We start from the raw sequence: 22,332 nt of genomic DNA, 5'->3' as shown, positions 1-22,332 counted from the left end.
TGCCCTATATTTTTCCATAAAGATGTACCAGTGTGATCATTTGTCTTCAACTCAAAAATGCTGCCGTATTTTTAGTCCCTCAATGCTGTATTTTGAATACTCGGGCTGTTTGCATTTGAATAAAGCAGCCTGGTTTGTTTTTCAAGCATGGGTGGGTGTAATTCTGCATCTCCTCCTCTCCACACCCTCCTTCCCCTCTGACTCTCTTGATTAACTGGCAGAAGTTGGGGCTCCCCACTGGCTCCTCCCATGTGTTATAGGGTTGGAGGCAGCTCTAACCCCTCCCAGGGACAGAGCTGGGCAGAGGCAGTGAGTGCCTGCAGCAGATCAGAGACCTCATCCTACCAGACCCCCATCCCTCCAGCTCACAGCAAGTCCCAGCAGACCGGAACCACAGTAGGACGCTTGCCAGCCAGCTGTGCTGAGCCCCTGCGGGTGCTCTGCTGTCCAGCTTGCCCCAGCAAGGGATCGACATGGTGGCCACCTGCCTGCACCTGGCCGGATTTGTCTGCAGTTTCATAGGGTGGATCGGGGTGGTTGTGGCAACGGCCACCAATGACTGGGTGGTGACTTGCGGCTACACCATCACCACCTGCAGGAAAATGGATGAGCTGGGGTCCAAGGGGCTGTGGGCAGACTGTGTCATGGCGACAGGTCTCTATCACTGCAAGCCCCTTGTGGACATCCTCATATTGCCAGGTACGTGTGCCCGATCTCCCCTTGTCTCCCAGAGGTGAGGAGCAAAGCCTTGCTCTGAGCAGCACAGATCCTGCTGCTGGAGGAATTGATGGCGAAGCTCCTTCAACTTCAGCAGCGCAGGAGATGGTTCATAAAATACACTAAGGGATGTGAAAAATAGCTTTTAATATGATTTCCTTAAATTAATACTTAGTTTTAATGGTACCGTGTATCATGAGTTATCTGTGGCTGTTAAGGTCCAGCTGAAGTTTAATGGTTGCTCTTAGGCGCTTGCCTTTTCACATCTTGTGGCTATAGATTGCATTGCAAAACGTACATAGTATATTGAGGTATAATGGAGTATTTCAGGTTTTGCTTTTAGATGATTTCAAATGTGAAGGTTCTATTCCTTAAAGTGATTTTGAGTATAATGAATCTTTCAGCATGTATTATTAATGCTGCTATGGCTTTTAATCTTTTGGAACATCGTCATTAGTCTTGATGGTCTTGTGCTTCACACATGTTCTAAAGCAAGGCATTACTTTTACATGGCAAACAGATGTAACTCTTCAGCTTTTCTTGATCTTTTCTAATTATATAGTAATTTCCATTTAATTTACTGCAAAGCAAAAATCAAGCAAGGTGTTTAATCAGTATGAAGGCATCTTTGAGCTAATTAAGCATGCCAAAGTCTTGTCCCTGTAAGTTTAGTTAGTGATCTCACCTGTTGCAATCAGTTAACTCTGCAGTGCTTCTTCATTCTGATGTGTTTTAGATTGCACCTCCTCTAGCACATCAGAGATGGCTCTTCCAAAGCTGACAGGGTAGAAATAACCATTCCTTGTTGTCTTCTTTAATGTTTCCTTGTTTATTTGTTTAAACTGCTGTGAAAATAATTTCATAAGAGATTAGAAAGATTAATCCTGAATTTTTCTGTTACAGAGCCTACTCTGTGTCATACAGTGCTTAGCCATATTGAGTGTCTCAGACTAGCTCCTGTTCTCCCTTTCTCTGTGTGTGTATAGTTTTATTTTACTAGGTTTGCCTTCCTTGTTGCTACTGTTGCTCAGTATGATCCAGCAGAGGAAAAAGAGAAAAAGCTTGCCCTGAAGAAACAGTTGAATGAAATTTAATGAATAAGTAAACAGGTCTTTCAGCAGCAGAAACAAATCTCTCCAGCAGAAACAAATCACAAGACAAATGCTTGTGCTTCTAACCTATTTGATACCCACAGCTTTCCATGAAAGGGAGATTTATCCTGGTGTGCCTGATAGCTGAAATGTATTTAGTCTTTCACTGCCTGAGTCAAGCTTTTAAAATGGATGTTTGTATTCTCCTAATGGGGGTTGATTGCACAGGAACCATACTGGGCACAGCCACCTCCTTCGTTTGAGGTCTCGTTCTTTTTGCCCTGAACTCCTCAGGTAACTTCTTTTGTTAAGATTCCGCTGTCAAAAGTCAAGCAAATATTCAGTATACACAGAGTCTGTATTTACAGGAACAGTAAAATCCTCACTCCTGGTGCCTTACCTGTATGTCAGTGGGACTTGCTGAGGCCCCTCTTCACTGGTATTGTTTGAGGCACCACAAAACTCCATGTGTGCATGTGGCAGCTTCATTTTGTTAGTGAGAAGAGAAACAGAGCCAGCATACTCTCTTTGCCGAGGCTGTCCTGAGAGCTGGTGGAGGCTCACCAGGCACTGGAGCAAATCTGACACTTGCCCTTTTTCTTTGAACGCAAGTAATGACCTGTTCTTATTTATTTATATATAAAAGTTATATAGTATCTATAAATTATATATATACATATTTTTTATATACATTTATATAAAAAAAAGTTTCTTAAACGAGACATTATTATACATAGACCCTCACCGAGTGGTAGAGACATCATGACCCTGTGCATCATGACCACAGCCCCTGGGTCTTGTAGCTCCTTGCTGCCTTGTGACAGGCTGCTACTGCTGCTCAGCCACAGGCAGGAGAGAGGCAGTAACTGATGGAATGCCAGGGGATCCTGTGATGTCCGTAGGGACCCAGAGGAATAATGTGGCCCTTGGTTATGGCAACCCAAGCAGCTCTGCAAAGTGCAGTCGTTTCTTCTCTCTAAGGAAGAGCTGTGCCAGTGGTTGGCTCCAGCCACAGGTCTCCTCTGAAACCCTGCTGCCAGGCTGGACTCCTGAGGTGCAGCACTGGGACGTGGTGAGTGTCCCTCCTCCTCCCAGGTCAGCAGTCCTCAACTTCTCAGGGCAGCTACTGGTCGTATCTCATGGACCTGATAGTTTCTGTGATTAGTCTGTAACTATTCAGCTCTCCTCTGGATGACTGTGGTCCTCCTCTGCTCACAGCAAGCTGCTCTTGAAATCTAGATTCCTGTTATTTAATCAAAGCTCTCTCTGTGAAAAGATACAGGAGATCCCCATCTTAGCTGTTTCTCCTGCTTTCCCTTCATATATATTCCAACTCCATGATTTCTCAGTGTCTTGCTGGGAGAGCTTCTGTTTTTCAGGCAGTGCTATTTGTTCATTGGAAAATTTTGATCCTGCACATCCCATGTTCATGCACTACCCACTGTACTGCAGTGTCACTGCCTATGCCTAGAGAAGACTTAATGTTTACGTGAAGGATTGAACCTGTTCCCCATACTCAATGCAAGTCTTGGGAGCTAATCAAATAGGAGCCTTCCTCCAGAGGTCTCCTTCTCTTGTGCCAAATGATCAATATCCTCTTTCCTTGCTTTGTCAACAGGGTATGTCCAAGCCTGTCGAGCACTGATGATCGCTGCCTCTGTCCTGGGTCTTCCCGCAATCTTCTTGCTGATAACAGTTTTGCCCTGCATCCGGATGGGCCATGAGCCTGGAGCTGCCAAGTACCGGCGGTCCCAGCTGGGAGGGATCCTCATCATCCTCTTGGGTAAGGTGCCTCTGCGTGTGGAGGGCAGGAGGTTTTCCTCTGCCCCAGGAGGGCGCAGTGCAAGCTGGTTGAGCATGTTCACCTTAAAGGATGGTTGTCAAGGCTGGGCTGATCCTGGAGCTCTCCAGCAACACTGCAATCTGTAGCAAGAACAAAAGGCATGAACAGGAATGGGAGGACAAAGACAGGGTGTGAAGCAGGGGAGGGCTGTGAATCCCTACTGTGTATTGTCTTGTGGAGTCCTCAGGCAGGGCCACAGGCACTGATTTTGCTGGTTTGCTGTGGAAGCCATGTTACATTTGGAAAGGGTCTAAACTTCCAACCTGCTTACAGGGAATGGATAACCTCTGAATTCCCCGGGCATTACAGATGCAGCCAGGTCAAAGTGGAAACAGCAGAGGAGGGAGCAAGGAGGTGGCACGGACCCGGGAAGAGGGATGACATGTCCCCTTGCCTTCCAACCCCCCTCTGGCCAGCCTTGCTCTTGGCCTCCAAGTTCCCCTGGGAATTTCTTCCCGTCAATAATGCTTGTGGAGGAGCTTGTTTTGAGCAGCACAGACTGTGGAGCTCATTGTCCCCAGTGCAACACCTGCATGTTCTTGAAGCCTCGTCATCTCAGCAACAGGCTGCGGTGCCTTGTTTTTACCCGTCTGTGTGGCAGAGGAGGAGGGGTGAGGGAAAGTGGCCTCTTTGTGTGGCTCTGCTGGTCGCTGGCGGCCAGCACTGACATCATGCCCATCTTCTTTCTTCTTCTCCTCCTTATTTTCCTTCAAGTGGGCACTGGATGTAGCTGCTTGTTCAGAGGGGCTCTCCTCTGGATGCTCCTTCCTTGCAAGCAGTCCCTTGTCTGGCATCCTGGTGAGAAATAGTACGAGTCAGTACATCTGAAATCTGAGGGGCTGAGATCAAGGGGCCCTTTCAATGCCAGTGGGGTATAAGGGCACGTTGCCACAACTGGAAATCCTAAAAGCAGCTTTCTAGGGCCTGATGTCCTGATCATGAACAGCCATGTTAAAGCGCTGTTGGAATGTAACTATCCCTGTCCCAAAGCCTTAAATCACATATCTGGGCTTGGCAAAGTGGAAGAAAAAGTGCGTTTTTTTTCTGTCTGTGCTTGAAATTTTAGTGCTGGAGGAGTCTGCTCTGCTACTGGGTAGATTCTGTGGGGAAAGAAAATGTGTGCTTACAGAGACATTGGCAGATGAATGCTCTTTGGGTTGGATTTGGACTTCTTACTGATTTTTGCCCCTGTGAATTTTAAAGCATCTAGAGGTGAAGTGATTTGCTCATGTTCCTGATGTCCTGAGAGATCTGGGCTGGGAACAGCAGTCCGGTCACAGTGCTTTAGTCACAATTGCAGTAATGCTTTTCTGGCAGTCTACAAATGAAGAATAAATAAGCTCCTTTTGCTCTTAAGGGCTTTTTTTGGGGGGGGGGAGGCATGTGGATGGGGATGGGGAGGGTGTTCTTGTGTGTGTGTAGGTTTGGGGTTTTTTTCTGGTTTTATTTTCCTTTTCTCTTAAAAAACCCAAACCAACCCACATTTGTTTTTACAACCCCCAGATTTTTCCAGGCTGATCAAGACAGCCCCTTTGAAGAATAATGTACAGAGCTTAGGACTTTGACATTATTTAAGCTGATTAATGATCTGTTAGTTGCAAAATGAGGTGCTACCATTCCAGAGCATCTAATAAGCATGAATCAGGCTTCAAAAGACATAATACTGACTTAAAATTCATTATATTCTTGAAGTAATACACCCTGGGTTACTCTTATTTACCCTCTGGCCACTGGTTTTCCCCATCTTCATGGGGTCCAGCCTTTTCCTCTCAGTGGAGACCAGCTCCCAGAGCTCTACTTAAATGAAAACAAACCCCTAAACACTAAGGAACACAGCAGAAACGGGGAGAGGAGACATGATCAGGGGAGCTGACCCCGTGGCCAACTTAACTGATTGCTTAGGGGAGGGGTGATGGTCTATCATTGAAACGTATTATAAAGGAAAACAGGGATTGAAACACAACATGGAGCCAAAAAAAAAAAAAAGAAAAAGAAAAGGAAAAAAGTTGAAAACTAGCCAGGAAAACAATGGTCTCAGATATTCCACTGATATTTCTGTCCACTGATAACAGCAGGCTGCAGAGAGCAACCTGTGTGCAGACCCTCCTATCCTGCCTGCTGATGTATTTGTGTCTTTGCTTGATCGTATCTGTCCGAGAGAACTGATCTATTGCCGAAAACAAGCATGAGCAGAGGTTTGCTCTGAGCTGGTATGAAAACATTTCATATACTAGTGTTGGTGGAAAAACCCTGGCCCATCCTGTGTTGTTGATACTAATCTGGGAGGACCCCTTGCTGGTAACCAAGCAGGCACTTTCCTAATGGAGGTGAAGGACTCGAGACACTGGAAAACACAGATTAAAGATATGTTAGTTATTGGGAATTACTGCTGCAAAGAACCATATTAGCTATCGTAAACTAAATAAAGGACATTTATAAGGTTTTCTGGACACTGCATGAGATTTCCTTGTAAAACCATAAAGATAAAAAAAAAATGCTTTGAACATAAGGAAAAATGTCATGGATATCTATTATTTCAACCAAATGCTTTGAAAGAGAAATCAGTGTGACTTTGAGTCAGCAACTCAGAATAATTAAATGTAGCTGTGAAAGAAAAGTATTCTTCGGCAGAAAGCCTTTTACTTACTGTTAAGGAATTTGGCAAGGCCTCACTGTCCACTGTGTTAGAGTAATCCTGTTCTATTTCCCCCACCTCCCCAAGCACTTTCTGTGCTTTTGTGTGTGTGTGCTTCCTTCTGATTCTAATATGCTTGTAATGTGGAACATTAAAAGTTTCAGATCAACGGATTGAGCTACCGCAAGTCCATGGTCAAAAGGACTTAGAAATGCCAGAAGCCTGAGATGTATCCCTGTGGATTCACAGTGATCTGATGAAGCAAGGTTAACCATACCATGTGTTACTGAAATGACTTTTACAGGTAGAAGCAATGGCTTTTACAGGATTGCCTTCTCTAGCTGCATAAAGTAGGCAAGCTTTACAGTATATGTGTGCCCCAAACCGTGCCTGGTTTTCCAACTAACCTTTTCTGTCTAATAGAAAATATTCCTTCTGTTTGCAGACCTTCTCTTACTCTTCTGCTAGAGTATATTGACTACAGCAGCTCTACTACCTGATGACATTCTTAGTTAGAGAGAGGTAAAGGGTGTCTCGGCATTAGCACAAAAGAGAAGGGGGAATAATTTCTAGTCTAACACCTTTTCCATGTAGGCAGCTATTTTAGAGTTTGAAACTTGCCCTAAAATGCCTTTTCTAATCCCTTTGGGTTTCCTGGTGAATCAACCTTTTTTTCAGCCTTCCCCGGTGATAAAGCTAGACCAAAATTTGAGTTCACCAAGAACTATTGCAATTGCAGACTGTGCTTTTCACATCTTCTTGGACAATTTCCCACCCAATCTAACCCATGCAAAGCGATGAAATCTGGTCCTATTTCAGGGCTTTCCTCTTGCTGAGCAGTGGGGTCACTGGTGACTGACAGCGGCTGGTAGCCTCCAAAGACAGAGGTCAAACTAACCCATGCAAAGTCCTTGGCTTGTGTTTCACAGCTTTCTAGTGTTGTCAGCATTAAAATAAGGTGGTTTACATGTAGCTGAGTCACAGGCATAAGAGATGCCATTGTGTTAGTATCCCTGAGAGCTCCTTGCGCTCCAGTGTGTTTTCTTCGGTCCTGTGTTGTGGGGGAGAGTCTGGATAGATAAGGCTCTTATAGTCTGTGGATGTAAATATAAATATATATGTATTTACTGCTGACAGAAAAAGAAAAGATGATTGTGTTTTTCTGGGCAACAAAGAAGCTCTTTTTCTGGAGCCCATGAGAATGCTCTGTGGCTTCCCAACTGATACATTTTTGTTTAAGTTGTTTGATGCTCATGAACAGTTTGCAGAACTGATCCACACACAGGGGAAATGCTGTTGTCTCCTCCCTGCCTTCTCCAACGATGCCTTCCAAAGCTGCGGGGCCCCTACTTTGAGGAGATCCCAAATTATTACTGGCTTTATTAGCATCCTTCAAATGTTCTTCTCTTTTCCATAGGAAAATATTTTCTCTCACAATAACTGCAGCTATTGGGGATGGGTTTTCTGCTGTACCTGCCAGCAGCTCTGGTTTGTTCTCTGCTTTAACTAAACAATTTTTAGTTTTAATCTCATCCCTTTTTTTTCCTCTCTTGCAACCTTAACTTTTTGACACTGCCTCCAGATACCTTTTAACGCGGTCGGTGGAAATCTGTAACACTGCCATAGTCCTGTTATTGTTTTGCTCTGATTCTCTGATAGCCACAAGGATGGAGGCCTGCGCAGCATGTCCCAGAGGCAAGTAAATATTGACAGATTAATTCTTCTCGGATGTGCAGGCCATAAAGGAGTATTGTTTTAGGACCTGCTTCTGTGGGGTGATTAACACCATCAGCTCCTGTTGCCCTCAGTACATGTGGGGACTTTGCAGGATGGAGGTAGGACTCGTGATGAGGGTAGCGAGTGTGACCTTGTATAGCACAAAGCAGGGCATGTGTTTTCTCTCTGCTTGGAGCAAACTGTGTGTGCGCCACACACTGAAACACTGCTGTTCCTAGCCTGGCTGCCTGCAAAGGGCTGAATTTGAACCTGCTTTTACTGTCCTAAGGGTTTCTTTTTCACATGTCACCTGCCTAGCAGTCCTCACAGCACCACCGAGGCAGCCTTCCTGCTTTTCATGGAAAAAAACTGTGGAATTTCAAGCAGAATTTGAAGTCTGCACTCACCTTTTGACCTGCTGTTGACTGCAGGTAGAACACCATTTTCCCTTCAGGTCCTATTTCTATTCCGTTCAGTAGGGCTCTGGATAGCCTTGCTGGGTTTGTCCCAATTGCTTGGTATAGAGAAATTTTCCATAGGGAAGTGGAGTCTGCTTTCCAGAGTTGTAAGACATTTCTTTCTCCATACAAAACACGCAACAATACTGGATGCTTATTTTGTCCCTCCCCATCTTCTACTTGTATTTTATAAACCCTGCTCTGCCTAGCTAAGTTCTGGGATATTTTGTTGATGTTTATATGACCATCCGGTAGAGCAAGTGCAGTGATGCTGATTGACATGGGCTGAGGACATAGTATGGGAGCTCATGCAGAAACAGTGATTTAAACCAGTTGACTCTGAGCCACTGATTTTACTCACTGATGCATACAGCTTTTGTGATCTTGCTTCACATCTGATCTATTCCTAATTCTGCAGCTCTTCAGAGCATCGTTTTCAGGGATGACTTTCATTCTTCCCTTTAAAGATATTTTTAGGAAACAAATCTGTTTCCCTTGTAATATATATATCAGACTGTGTCAAGCAGCAGTTGTTTTCATTTGTTGTTTGCTGGTGTGTGAGAGAGATGACTGTTCTCACTTGATCTATCCTCTCTCTGACCAGACTCCTACCTTGCCTCCTGCTCAGGGATCTCTTGGACCAGGTCCTGATGCTGATGCTCCTGAGTTCCACCATGGGACTGGAAGAGAGGAGGGATGGGCTTCCACTCCGTCCCTTGTCCTGCAGAGCCTTCCTTACCTGTTGGCATGCTTTATGTCCCCATGGTGGGGTTACTTCATGGCATTACCTTTCCTTTCCCTCTCTCCCCAGCCATGTGTGGTGTTGTTGCGACGATCTGGTTTCCCGTGTGTGCCCACCGTGAGACCACCATTATGAGCTTTGGCTACTCCCTGTATACAGGCTGGATCGGCTCTGCTCTATGCCTCTTTGGTGGCTGCGTCATTGTCTGCTGCTCAGGAGATGCCCAGACGTTTGGTGAAAACCGCTTCTACTATGCCTCGGGATCCAGCTCCCCTACCCATGCAAAGAGCGCACACGTGTAAGCATCCTGGGGATGTCCCATGGCTGCTGTCGGATGCTTTGGCTGATGGGTTGGTGTGCCCTGGGTCTGCTTCTACTGACACACGCCGCTGTCAGGCTCCCAGGGGAAGATTTAGAAAAGCAGCACAAATGTCTGGTAGTTTGAAGCATTATTCTCCCCATCTGTTCCCCCCTTCTCTAGAAAGAAATCTGCAGCCAGCCCTACCTCTTGGTCCTCCCCATTTTGTCCTCACCTCCTGCCCCATCTTCTCGCAGCCAGGAAGACTCAGATGGTTTGGGGTTGTCTTGGGGGTGTTATGGCTTTTATTTTGTTTTCCAGCTCCCCTGATAAAAGGAGAGTTTAAAGCAATAAAACAGAAATGAGAGAGACACTTTCCCATTGTTAGAAGGACTCTGGGAGTTTCTCCCACCATGTCAGTATTTGCTTTCCCCTGTTCAAGGTCACTGCTTTGGCACGGTTTGGGTGAGAGGGAGGAAGGCTGTACTCTCCAACCGCGAAAATGTTTCTCTTTTGGAACAAGAGTAGGGGGATTTTTCTGCCTTTCTCTGTAAATACTTTTGTATGAGTTTGGTCATTTTAGTAACAGTTTTCCCCCAACCCCCACGGTCATCAGTATGAAGGAAACGGAACCCAATGGTCCTAATTACACGGTAGATAACAGTGCCTTTCTATATAGTTTTAAATGACTCTGGGGGCTCTAATCCCCGTACTCTGGTTTGGTTTTTTCCTTTTTTTCCTTTGTACAGATCAGTTACTAAAAATGTATTTTTACATTCTTTTTGGTTTCTTCCTCTAAATTTGTGTTCTGTCTTGCACCATTAAAGTAGCACCTTTTAACACACATCATAATGTACCTGTTACAATACAATTCTGGTGAATACTGATGATGCCTTTGTACTTTCAGTGAAACACTGTACAATAAATAACAGAGTACCTGCAATCGCTGGCTTCTTTTTTTCCTTCTTTCCTATGTTTTTCCATAGTTAGCTTTTCCATGGCAGGGGTTTCCCAATGATTTTGAATATATATATATATATATATGTGTGTGTGTGTGTGTGTGTATTTAATAGCAGTTCAGGTGACAGATTCTGCTTTGCTGTGGAATTAAGTTGGCCTTTTGGTTTGTTCTTTTTTTGCTGTTAAGTATTTAAAATATGATTACTCTTCCTGCATGGTACTGACCACTGCCTACTGCCTTACCTGTTCATTCTTTCAATGTTCCTAGTAGCAGCTTACAGCAGTGGTACTGACTTGCAGTACTCTTCATACTGGGGAGACCTAGAAACCCACTTGGGTGGTGGAGATGTACCCCCAGCCCTGCTTGGGCATGCTGGAGAGGAGAAGTCATGTTGCCGGGAGTGCTTTCAACAAAAATAAGAGTCTGATCCAGGGTCATCGCTCGGATTAAAACCATGTAAGGTCAAGATCTAACCCTGCCTTTAACAGAAGCTGTAGCAATTTAATTACATTGATACAAAATCCCATCTGTTGCAGGAGATGTTAACTCAGTTCAAATAAATTGTGTACGCCAGGCTTCAGGAGAAGGAAAAAAGGAATAGCTGTTCTTCAGGTGAGGGTAAGGGGGATGTGTGTAGGAGGAGAAGGGATTGAGTGAGCAGAGGAGAAGACCTACCAAATTGTTTGGGGTGATGGAGAAGAATTTGAGAACAATGCTGCTAGTCAAGCCTTGGTGGTAGGTCTGCTTCAGTTGGAGAATCCAAACTGGGCAACACATCCATAGGCAAGGATACCATAGCTTCCACCTCTCTCCTTCTCCATGTGGGAAGCTGAGGCCAGAGCATTTAAAAGGAGTCAAAAGGAGGATGGCTGTGCTCCTCAATGGCCCTTTGCCTGCACGGACAAGGGAGGGCAGCAGCCCTAGCATCTGCCTTTAATACCGAGCAGTCTTGAACGCGTCTCTGTTGTGTGAACTTTGCATTGCTGCTGTCCTATACAATGTACCCAAGGCAGGCAGTGGCGCGGGGCCGGTGGCAGGACACTTGTGCCCATTACATCACAGGCAGGGCACAGGCAGTTGTTGTATGCGCTGGAGGGACGCTGTAAGTGCTGCCATTGATGTGGGGGTGCCACGGGCGAAGGGGTGGCGCACAGACGTGCCAGCTTGTGCAGGCTGCCCCAGGGATTGTGGATTGTGCTGCTGCTGCGGCTCCGGCTGGGTAGTGGCTCTGTCTGTTAACCCCGGGACTGACGGCAGCATGGGAGACTTCAGGGCAGAAAGCTGCTGAAGCACTGCCTGCAAACAGCCCTGGAGCAAACTGGGAGAGAAAAGCACAGGAAACCTGTCTGTGATGCCTGAGGATCTCTTTTCGGCAAGGCGTTGGTGCCGCTGGTGGGGCCCAGGCACCAATGCATGGCCCAATGGGGGATAAACCCCACCAGGCAGCATTTGTATGTTTATACATATTGATTACCCATTTATACATTCAGGTACATGGGTCTGGGGGCCCTCAGCAGGGGATGGTGCTTGCTCTGCCTGTGGTCACAGTTATTGGCAGCCAATCCCTTATCCAGCGTTTAAAAGACCCTGGGCAAGCTGCTCAGAGGAAGGAAGAAGCCGTATTTCAGGGAAGATAAGAAAAAAACCTGAAGTGAAACAACCCTGGAGCAGCTGTGGGGGAAGCAGACATCTGCAGCTGTAGGGTGTGAGGAGACGGAGCCAAGAACAGGACAGGATATTAGTGCTGGCACCACAGAGGGGAAGTGTTTGGAGGAAGCACAAAGAACATTAAACTTTTCTAAGTTTTAGATGATCAAAGCTAAATACCTGCTCTGCACCCCCCAAACACCCCCCCTCCCCTGTGGGGCTCTCCTGGGCTGGGTTGGCTGAGGTGCTGCTGGCTCTTGAAGGCTTTTGGTGCTTGTTTGCTGACCCAAAGCCTCAAAATAGAGTCAAATATAAATCTTTTGCTGTGGGTGGTGGATGCGAGCTGTGGTGGTCACCCTGGCATGGAGGAGTTGGTACCTGATGCCCCAGTGGAGCCCTCCCCAGCTCCAGTAGACCCTCTCTCCATCACATGGAGTGCACCTGACAGCCTCCCCATTCCCCAAATAACAGGAGAGAGCCCATATGGGGTTACTGGTGGCTCTGAGCTCCCTGAAGGGGAAAGGTAGTCATGAGAACACGAGTGATGCCTGCCTCTCTGCAGCCCTAGTGCCTGTGCAGGGGGGTGATAGTGCTGTGACACCGCAGTTACCCTGGGGAAAGGCGGGTGCCGGCAGCACTGTGAGCAGAAGGGAAGACACTGGCACTGCCCAGGACTTCACACTGCAATAGCCAACCTGCGGTCATCAGCTTGAGGGGTTTGTTCTTGTCTTTTGTTGTATAAACCGATAACCATTTTTTTCACAACAATGCAAGTAAATACCAAAGTCAGCCACTGAAATGGATCTTCTATAGAGGAAATTCTGAAGCACTTAAGGCAGGATTTGTTCATCTCTTGCTTCAGTTTAGCATTGAAAAAATACCAAATCTCCAGGTACTGACTGGATTAACAGGACTTATATGGGAGTTTTTTCTTACTCTTTCCTTGTTTAGTTTTTAATTTAAAAGATTTACATTATTGTGGAAACTGATATTAAGACACATTTGTTTCTGGCTTCCTTTAAAAGTCCCTTTCTTCCTCTTTGATTTTTAGATGTAAAGGCACACAATAAAGCTTTATGCATTTATTAAAATATACAGATTTTGGTAAATTTAGACTTTTTTTCATAGTATCTTGACAATATATATATGTATAATATGTATAATTGCCAACAACACAATCATTTGAAAAGAAAACTCACTCCATGACATATCTGCATATTTTTTTCTTTCTCATGACACACTACAATATCCCATTGTACAATGCACCAATGGGCTTTTGGAAACCACAAAAAAATTTTAATAGAACAAACTGTTTTTAACAAATACACCAATTTCATACCAGAACTGCAGAGAATTATTACACCAGAAAGTACCACCCGCAAAAAAAGCAAGATATACATCAGAAAGACTGAACAGGACAAAGTGGAGATCATTTACAAGCTGGATTTACAACATCCCATGTCATTCAGTGCGTGATTTCTCTGCCACGTGGAGGATGCCGGTGTGCTGCAACTTGCACTGAGCGGTCGTAACCATGCGGAGTGGAGTTGTGGAGGGATGAGATCTTATAGAGTCGGTCTGGAAGAGTTGAGGTATTTATGCTCCATCAGTATCATGCATTGCCCTCCCTGGTGTATGCCCTGTGGAGGGCGGTCAGGCACGGAGGGGCTGTGTGCCTCTCATGCAGCATGGTACCACTCTGCCTGTGTCCTCCTGGTGGGCCAGAGGTGGGGGAACCAATCTGAGGTCACCCATGTGGAAGGCTAGGTTATGGGGTTACACCAAAACACGCATTTGCACCTCTCCTAGTGTCCAAAACCTCTTCTGGTGCCAGCGGTGCCTGGAGGTGATGGAAACACCTGAAAGTGTTGGACTTTGCAGCTCTTGCTTGTCCCCATTGAAGACCCTAATGCTTGCTACAGGGGAAAGCACGTGAGCTCCCAAACGGAGGCTGAACCCGCATGTCCCTCAAGCACTGCCATCCAGAGCAGGGTGCAGGGACCCCACTGCAAACCAGCCTCCTTGGGCACTGGCCGCTCAGCTGCCAGCAAGCACAGGCTAGACCCAGCCTGCGGCTCGGCTGCCTTCTCCTTATGCACCTCTGTTAGGTGGGATGTGGTGGGCTCGGGAGGAGGGTACAGCTCTCACCCCTGACACGGTGAGGACTGATGGCAGCCCACCCACATCAGACAGTGCCATTGCATCAAACACCGTTTTCCAGCAGTCCTGGGAATAAGGCGCAGATATCCTGCCCCGGCACTTCCCTGGGAAGTGGAAGGGGGATGTGTGAATGGGAACAGGAGTAGCTGAAGGGCTTCACTCAATACATGGATCCAACGGAGGGTTCTTAGAGACACCAAAGAGCAAGAGATCAAGTCCTCATCAAATTATACAGAGTAACCAGAGAAGCCATGACAACAGACACTGGTACTGGTAACTGCTCTGTAGCAAGAGATTAAGGCTGCAAAAGGAATAACAGACTTCGATTCGACAGGGTACTTGGGCATGAGTTTGTGGTTCAGCAGATGCCTAAATACCATGTGGAAGCAGGACAAAGACAACTACCTTGGATACAGTATAGTATAAGAGCTGGTAGGAAAATAGCATCAATCTTTCTCCCTGAAAAGGTAAAGCCAGACCTGTGAGGTGCCATCTCTCTTGGGTACTTCTAAGGCATTGAGGACAAGAGCAGTTAAGCACAAGTGAGAGGTGACCTTTGCAAGAAGTGCTCAGCACTGCTGGAAAGGTTTCCCAAGCTGGTCCGTGAGTGGTGCGTATATTGCAAGCAGCTTTTCAGTGGAACACACTCATGATTTCTGACTGTAGAAGTCTGGTAGGGGCGGGCAATGGAAGGAGATGCCAGAGCGAAGCTTACGAGTCCTTTTGCCAAATCCTTGCCCCCATTCTGAAGCCCTCACAGAGGTCAAACTTCCCTTGGTTTCCTGGGGCACTCTGGGTTAAGATCTGCAGAATGGGATGCTCTTTGCTGGGAAAAGGACCGTAGTTTGTTACCATCTGGAACAGAAGCTGCAGGGAAACTTCCTCAGTTACAGGAATCACCTCTCCATTGAGCCCCTGAGCCCCAGGAGTGATGTGGACGAGTATGGGTCCAGGCACCCTATGCACCCAGCAATCCGCTTGCCCACAGAGGGTGCTAGGCAAGCTCTGTGCTGTGTTTTGGGAGCTGTGCCTCATTCACTGAACCAAACAGTTAATGGTTCTCAGCATCACACGCTGGAAATCCTACCTCGTGCCCCATCAATGTTAAATTGTCCCCTAGGATGCTAGGGGCAGCCCCGGCTACTGGGATTGGTCTGGGTTGTTCCAGGGGAGTCCCAAAGATGGATCTGGCTGCAGCTTTCACCAGCTGAGTAGAGGGTGGGTGTCGCTGTCTGATGGGGTCCTTACGTGTGTCCTGGGTTCAGCAATGTTTCAAACTAAGTTGGAGATGGGTTCCAGAATTGGAGCTGCTGCCAATCGCTGACTCAGCAGTGAAGTTGTGGTGCCTGCAACCAAGCACCGTCACCATCAATGGTGCTGTGGGGACACTGGTGGCAGAGAACCTGATGGCACTTCTGGGAATCATGGCCATCCTTAAGCTGTACTGGGGGGTTTAACTATGAGAAACATCCATGTGCTGACCACCTCTGCACCACGAGCCACCAGCTCTGTTTGGTTACAAGTTGAAATACAGACACTTATAGAATGCGCAGTGTTTCAGTGTTTTTTTCATACAGAATCCATCAAGACAGGGTCAGAAACAGAGAAAATGGTACAAGGTGGAGACAGCAGCAGGGATTTCAGCGGCCAAGTCCCCTCTGCTTGCCATACGTGGCCCACCCTGCCAAGGTGTGGCTGACCCATGGACACTGCTACTTTGCAGGGGCACAGGTGCATCCCCTGAAGCACTGAAGCCAGAGCGAGCGCTAAAATGTGCCCACTGCAGCAAGGGGATTACGGCACAGTCATTTCTGTAAAAGACACGATACGGTGGAAACAGCACCCAGCCTCAGCCTGGTGATGCTCAGAGAATTGGCGTCTGGTCCTTGCTGGCCATTCACACAAGGTGGATTGAGCCAAGAGTGTGTCACAGCCATCACTGTGACCAGATATGGGACTAGGCTCCCAGCCACACATTTGGGGTGTTTGGCTGTGCTGTGACTTCAAGGTTTGATTGAGACGTGGACCAATTTTGGATGACAGTATCTGGGGGACTTGGGTTCGGGAATAACACTGCGGTGTGCACTTTGCAGAGAACAGGCTATGGAAACGCTGTGTGATGTAGGACCAGCATCCCTGGGTCCATCTCTGAGCAGCTTCCTTGAAATGGGCTTGTCCATCTCCATTCTGCACTTACCTACCTATCTGTCCCATTGGCTCAGCTATTACTTTTAGGTGGTTCAAAGAAAAAAAAACATGTGCTAAGAAAGTGCCAAAAATGTAAGAGAAGCATCCCACTGCTGCAGCCACCGGGTGGACATTTCCCAGGGACTTGTCCCCTCGTGTGTCCACCTCTCAACATCCACCCAGTTTGGCACATCTCCCACTTCACTGCCTCCGTGGCACGGCTGGTGCTGGAAGATCAGCCAGTGCCAGAGGAGCAGCTGGCATTCACCAAAGCGAGACCTCACCAAAAGGAGCCAGGACAGGCCACAAGTGTGTTGATTTGGGGCCAATGGCAATCGCAGAGAGTGTCCCAAGGACCAGAGGTGAGCAAGGGGGGTGGTGGAGGACCCGGGGATAGTGGGACAGGATGGTTGAACCGTGGGGACCCTTCCTCATTGGCTGGGCAGCATGGCACCCCGCTGTCCACCCTGCTATTCGGGTGAGTAGTCCAACTCATCGTTGGCGATAAGAGCCTCCGACGGCTGTTTGTGCCTGCCTTTGCTTTTCGACCTGCCACTCGTCCGATGGCTTTCCTTTGCTCCTGCCATTTGCTGGTACGAGAAGCCCTTGTCCTCAGAGGGACCCCAGCCTGGGAAGCCCTCACCCTCAGTGGCATAGGAGAAGCCGTCATCCACAGAGAAGGGGTCGACATCCACATCATAGCGCTGATAGGTGCTCTGGTGGAGCGCCTCCTCCCGAGCGCTGATCTCCAGCGTGCTGTTCCACATCCCATAGCCAAAGTATATGAGCAGACCTGTGGAGGGTGAAAGGGAGAGGGTTGGACACCAGCTGCTTTGGTAAAACACCATGCCCCAGAATGGCACCTGACCCCCACATCAGGGGTGGGTTGGGGATGCAGCCCAGCTCACCACCAGCCTCTTCCACCTACGCTGGGCTGGCTCCAGCTGACAATTAAGTGTAAGTAAATATACCTCTATTTTTAAAGCCTAGTGTATGCTGTAGTTGATGTCTGCTCTTTGAAGCTGCTGAGTGTGTGTTTTGAGGCTGCCAGCTGTGACCCGAGGGCTGTCTGTATATTTTAAACATCAGCTGGGATTGCTGCTGGCCATGCTATCATGCCATCCGCAGCCTCGGTAGGACCACAGCTCCCAGCAGATGTGTGGAGGCTCCCAAGTCCCAACAACCCACATCTCCACCTGCTATGCTCCTGGCTATCTTTTTCCTCTTGGAGTTCTCTCACGCTCTCAGTCTCTCTCCCACTGGTGCTCACAGCCACGTGTGCCCCAGGGCTGTCAGGAGGGGTGTATTTGGTATTAAACCAGCTCTGAAACACTGTCCTCTTCCCCTCAGTAATTTCATTTTGTCTTCTCCCACCTGATCTCACCTTTCTGCACCAATGCTTTCCCTGGAAGCAAATGTAGCTGGAGATCTAATTTCCAGTGCACCTGGGTTTAACCTACACCAGATATGTGCATGGAGAAACCCAGACTTCTCCACAGTCTAAGACTGGCAATGCAGAACTGCTTCTGAGGTTAAATCCAGAGTCTGTGTGGCAGGACTGCACATCTCTGCCATAAAAGCAAATGGGATTTACCTCCTCAGCAGGCAAGCAGCCGTGGATGGGACTGGTGGAGTCCATTACACATTAAAGGTGTGGCTTAATTGTCTCACTGCCATTGCTGGCAGCTGGGTCTGTTGTCTACAACTGTTGCCCCTGTGGGCTGCTGAAATATATATGTTTACCTCTGCGGTTATCATTTCTCTGTAAAGAGCCCCTTGGCTTTGGCACTGTCTTGTTGCTTCAGTTCTCTATAGTACAGGCTTGGGAGCCTTCAGGAGGAGCAACGAGAGCTGGTCTTTTTCTCTTGGGTTTGTGGAGTAAGTGGGTTGCAATGTAAAGCAAGGGAAACTATGAACCCAGAACAACATGCCAAGCCATGGCCATGTTCCAGGAAGACTAAATTTGGCAAAAAAAGTCTACAACAAAGCCTGCAAGTCCTGAGATCCCCCTGCCACAGAGTTAAGGACTTAGACCGAGAAAAGGAGATATAGTCCACAGATCCCTTGGCTCTGATTCTCCAGGGCTGTTTGGGTTGCGCAGCTCTGGTCTTTGGAAAAGCAGTGCTGAGGTATTGGTGTGGGCTGCTGAAGAGCTCAAGTGGGTGAAATAGCAAGAAAGCAGGCAGATTTCTGTAGGAAACCTGCCTGTGAGGCAATCTGCAGAACCCACCTACCTCACATCAAAAGACCCATCAAAACAGTCACCTTTGCATGGAACAGTTTATTGCCATCAAGCTGACATTTTCTGGAGGTGTAATTCTCCATCTAGCTGCGGTTCGGGGGCTTGATTAACTGAGGTTTATAAGAACTTCAGGATGACAAGGGACAAATGAAAAGGATGTATGTCCCAGGTGAAGAAGCAGGTTATTATTAACACCCTTTCAAAAGAGCATTAGATAGAAGAACAAAACAAATGAACCTGGGACTCACCCACAAAACACCATACGGCAAATCGGATCCACGTGACAGTGGAGAGCTTCAGCATGAGATAGATATTCACCAGCATAGCAAAGGCAGGGACAAAGGGCAGGCAAGGTGCCATGTAGGGCAGCTTCTTGGGGTTTTCTGGCTGCTGCAGGATCACAAACACCAGCACAATGATGAGCAGGATCATCAGCACGACGAGGAGGACAGCCCACCAGCTCTGCTCGTAGATGTAGTCTGCCCCAAAAATGATGAAGGAGCAGAAGATGAACATGAGGACAAAGAGCAGGAGCACGCAGGTGGTGACTGTGTGGCCAGTGGCCACCGTGGGGCGGTCCATTTTCCCTGGCAGTCCGAGGTGGATCCGCATCGTGTAGTAGCGAGGGCCGATCAACTTCTTCAGCTTAATGAGGTAGATGTTCTCCGACTCATCCGCCTCTATTCCTGTGGTCATGTCTACTGTACCGTAATTGGGATGATTCACGCTGTAGGTGGATTTATCAGATTTCCCAATTAGCATCTCGTTGTCCCCCAGTGATGGGAGATTTTTTGCTCCACACGTGTTGGTCGGTGGGCCAGCAAACTCTTCTCCTTCACTTCCCGGGGAGCAAGCCTCCTTCTCACAGTCGGCCAGGATGCCCTCCTTCTTCTTGGTGTGCTCCTCAGAGAGGAATTTGACAAAGCCATCAATGTCACTCTCGGGCTGGTATCGGAGGAGCAGGACACAGACGGAGACCAGCGTGTAGGCAAGCAGCGTGCCAATGGACATCATTTCTATCAGGTCCCGCAGGCTAACCAGCAAGGAGAGCAGTGCTGCGAGGAATCCGGAGACAATACAAGCCACTACAGGGGTTTCCGTGTAAGAACTGACGTGGGACAAAAATCTGGAGTGTAAAACAGTTGCATAAGGTTAAAACTGCAGATGACAGTGGTTCCTTTCGCAATTGCCCTTACCTGAGGCCAGGCTCAGAGCTGTGGTCCCTACAGCTCTTGTTGCTTCTTGAAGCTTAGACTCCAGACAGCTGGGGACTGGAAATATTGTTGAGGATGGATCTGGAGTTACATCTAGGTCTAACCAGCAATGAAATGGGCGTTTGGACACTCGTGAGTAAGTGCCAAGATTTTATGCATATTAGCTGCTCTCCTTTGCAAGTAACTCTTGAATTGAGCGCTCATCCTCACATAAGCTGAGCCTCTAGGTACCAGCACCAAGAGAGAAACTTTTGCATAGATCACTCCTAATTTCACCCCCTACACACCATGATTTTGCTTTGGTGTGTGCCCCATTCTGCAGGCACCGAGTCTGTGCATGACCACTGCTCCCTGCAGTGATGCCACTGGCTTGTTAGCGCACAGGAGAGACCCCCTCCCCAGAAAACCACCCCTTGGGGTTCCAAGGGGGCAAAAATAAATGCCAGCATGGGCATGACTGACCTGAAGAGCAGTCCATCACCAGCCATGGCATAAATGACTCTCGGCATTGGGAAGAGGGATCCCAGCAAGCTGACAGTCAGGCCAGCCACAGACCCAATGGCAACAATGAACTTGGCTGCGTTGAAGCCGTGAGCCACAAACATTTCCATCAGTGGGGACTCTGTGTCGATGGCATCATAGGGCACCATCAGTGTGAGGATGATGCTCACCTGGGGAGAAGACAAGAGTAGCAGGACAGAGGTGTCAGCAGCAGTGTGCGGGGGCTGCTTCTCAAGGGTGGAAAGCCAAAAATTCCCAGTCTGACTGGGACTGCATCCCTATGTCCTCTGGGGAGGGAATGTAAAATGCTGGAGGTAAGGCCTGTAAACACTTTCCTGTTACCACTCCTGGGTGTTTAATCCAGAAACTGTGGGGCCTCAGACTGCCATGGCAAGAAGGTGACACCTTGAACCCTTCTGCTGTGGTGATGCAGGAGACTGGTGGGACTGGGAGAGGCTAGTTACACCTGCGTTGGCTGTGTTCCTGTGCAGGGACAGCACTGCCCGAGTCATGTACTCCTCATGGGTCGCGTGAAAACCCAAGACATCATTGCTTGGGGCTACACTATGATGCTATTCAAGCCAAAAGAATTGGTTTTGAAGGAAGGGCACCATGCTGCAGGAGAGGCAGTGGCTGAGTTTATTTGAAATGATCAGAACAGTGGGATTTCTCCTTTGTGACTCAATTTTGCTTTTTACAAGGAAAATCCCTGAGTACAGGCATGCACTTACAGGGGTGCAGAGCAGCTGGGTATCTCTGGCATGTCTATCCCTGCCCATCCTCCCACTCACGTGGACCCTCTCCCATATCTCCAGCGGAGGCAGTGCTGCTTTTCCCCAAAACATGCAGAAAGTTGCTGCAGTGCTGCTGCTCCTGCTTTGCTGCACTTATGGAAGCAAAAATAGCTGTGGATCAGGATGAGGGGTGAGGAAAAAGCTGGGTGTCACCATCTCCCTGCAGCCAGCAGAGGGATCTCGGCAGGGTGTCGGGAGCCTGAGGACACACTGGGCTGCGGCCGAGGTGAGCCTCGGCAGGGTGATGCGGACACATGGAAACACAGCTGATGTCTCAGTTCCCACCACAGAAAGGGCCCTTGTCTGAGGGTCAGACTGGCACCCTGGCTCATGGGGAGGGCAGCCGCGCAGATGCCCAGAAGGGACGCGCTATATATATATATAATTTTTTAACTATATATATGCATACATACATATTCATGTACATTTACACATGTACAACTAGTACTTACTGACACATATGCTGTCAAACACATGACGAGTGAGGCCGTGATGGCGTATGGGATGGAGGTGTTGGGGTTCTTTGCTTCTTCTCCCGTGGTAGCAATGATGTCAAAGCCGATGAAGGCATAGAAACAGGTCGCAGCCCCTTTGAGCACCTGCATGGAGGATCAAGCATCTGAGTGCCAGGAATGAGGCTGGCACCCATCCAGGGAGAGGGAACTGAGCAGAAATGAAGGAGCCCAGTTCTGCCTCCTTGGAGCTACAGGGTGAGTGGGTCAGATCAAGGGGTGCACACATATTGCTGGGCATTCCCATCAGGGGACTGGCCCTGGGAACACCCATAGCACAGTGATCTGGCCTAGGGAAAAGATTCCAACATGTGGCCCGAGCCACTGGGGGGTATCTGCAGCTCACTCGTGGTGCACCACAAACCTGAGCCCATGCGGTGCCCAGATCTGCTGGGAGATCCTGGCAGTGACAGAGGAGACAATTAACCAATTTCAGGTTTGCTTTCACAATCCTCCACCTCAAAACCCTTTATATTATTAGGGATTTGGAGCATGTTTACATGCTTAGCAAGATGTCTCATGTGGCAGCAAGGTCTGCTAGCAGAGGAAGCAGAAGAGAGCAGCAACAGTCAAATGTACTCCATTTTCCAAACCTTTGTTTTGCTTGGAAGCTG

The 22,332-nt window shown here is 48.0% G+C and overlaps 2 protein-coding genes across 2 annotated transcripts in view; one reads left to right on the top strand and one right to left on the bottom strand.

Annotated features, from left to right (window-relative positions):
- Positions 1–258: 258 nt before the first annotated feature.
- Positions 259–10,443, top strand: CLDN11 (claudin 11). The gene is made up of 3 exons (XM_061374799.1): positions 259–699; positions 3,427–3,591; positions 9,272–10,443. The coding sequence occupies exons 1-3, from the start codon at positions 474–476 to the stop codon at positions 9,502–9,504; spliced, it is 624 nt and encodes a 207-aa protein (XP_061230783.1). The 5' UTR covers positions 259–473; the 3' UTR covers positions 9,505–10,443.
- A 5,169-nt stretch (positions 10,444–15,612) lies between these two features.
- The window catches only part of SLC7A14 (solute carrier family 7 member 14), a 30,379-nt gene continuing 23,659 nt past the window's right edge, over positions 15,613–22,332 (bottom strand). The window contains exons 5-8 of the mRNA XM_061374785.1: positions 21,659–21,805; positions 20,374–20,582; positions 18,946–19,823; positions 15,613–17,248 (exon numbers count right to left, since the gene is read on the bottom strand). Of these exons, the coding sequence (XP_061230769.1) occupies positions 16,926–17,248; positions 18,946–19,823; positions 20,374–20,582; positions 21,659–21,805 (1,557 nt within the window). The 3' untranslated portion in view covers positions 15,613–16,925. The remainder of the gene's footprint in view (positions 17,249–18,945; positions 19,824–20,373; positions 20,583–21,658; positions 21,806–22,332) is intronic.

Source organism: Neopsephotus bourkii, unplaced genomic scaffold (genome assembly GCF_033783945.1).
Source record: "Neopsephotus bourkii isolate Nb327-2 ecotype Australia unplaced genomic scaffold, CSIRO-AGI_Nbou_v1 NB_1654, whole genome shotgun sequence".
Lineage (NCBI taxonomy): Eukaryota > Metazoa > Chordata > Aves > Psittaciformes > Psittacidae > Neopsephotus > Neopsephotus bourkii.
Note: the sequence above shows the minus strand (reverse complement) of the source record. Positions and strands in the feature narration are given on the sequence as shown.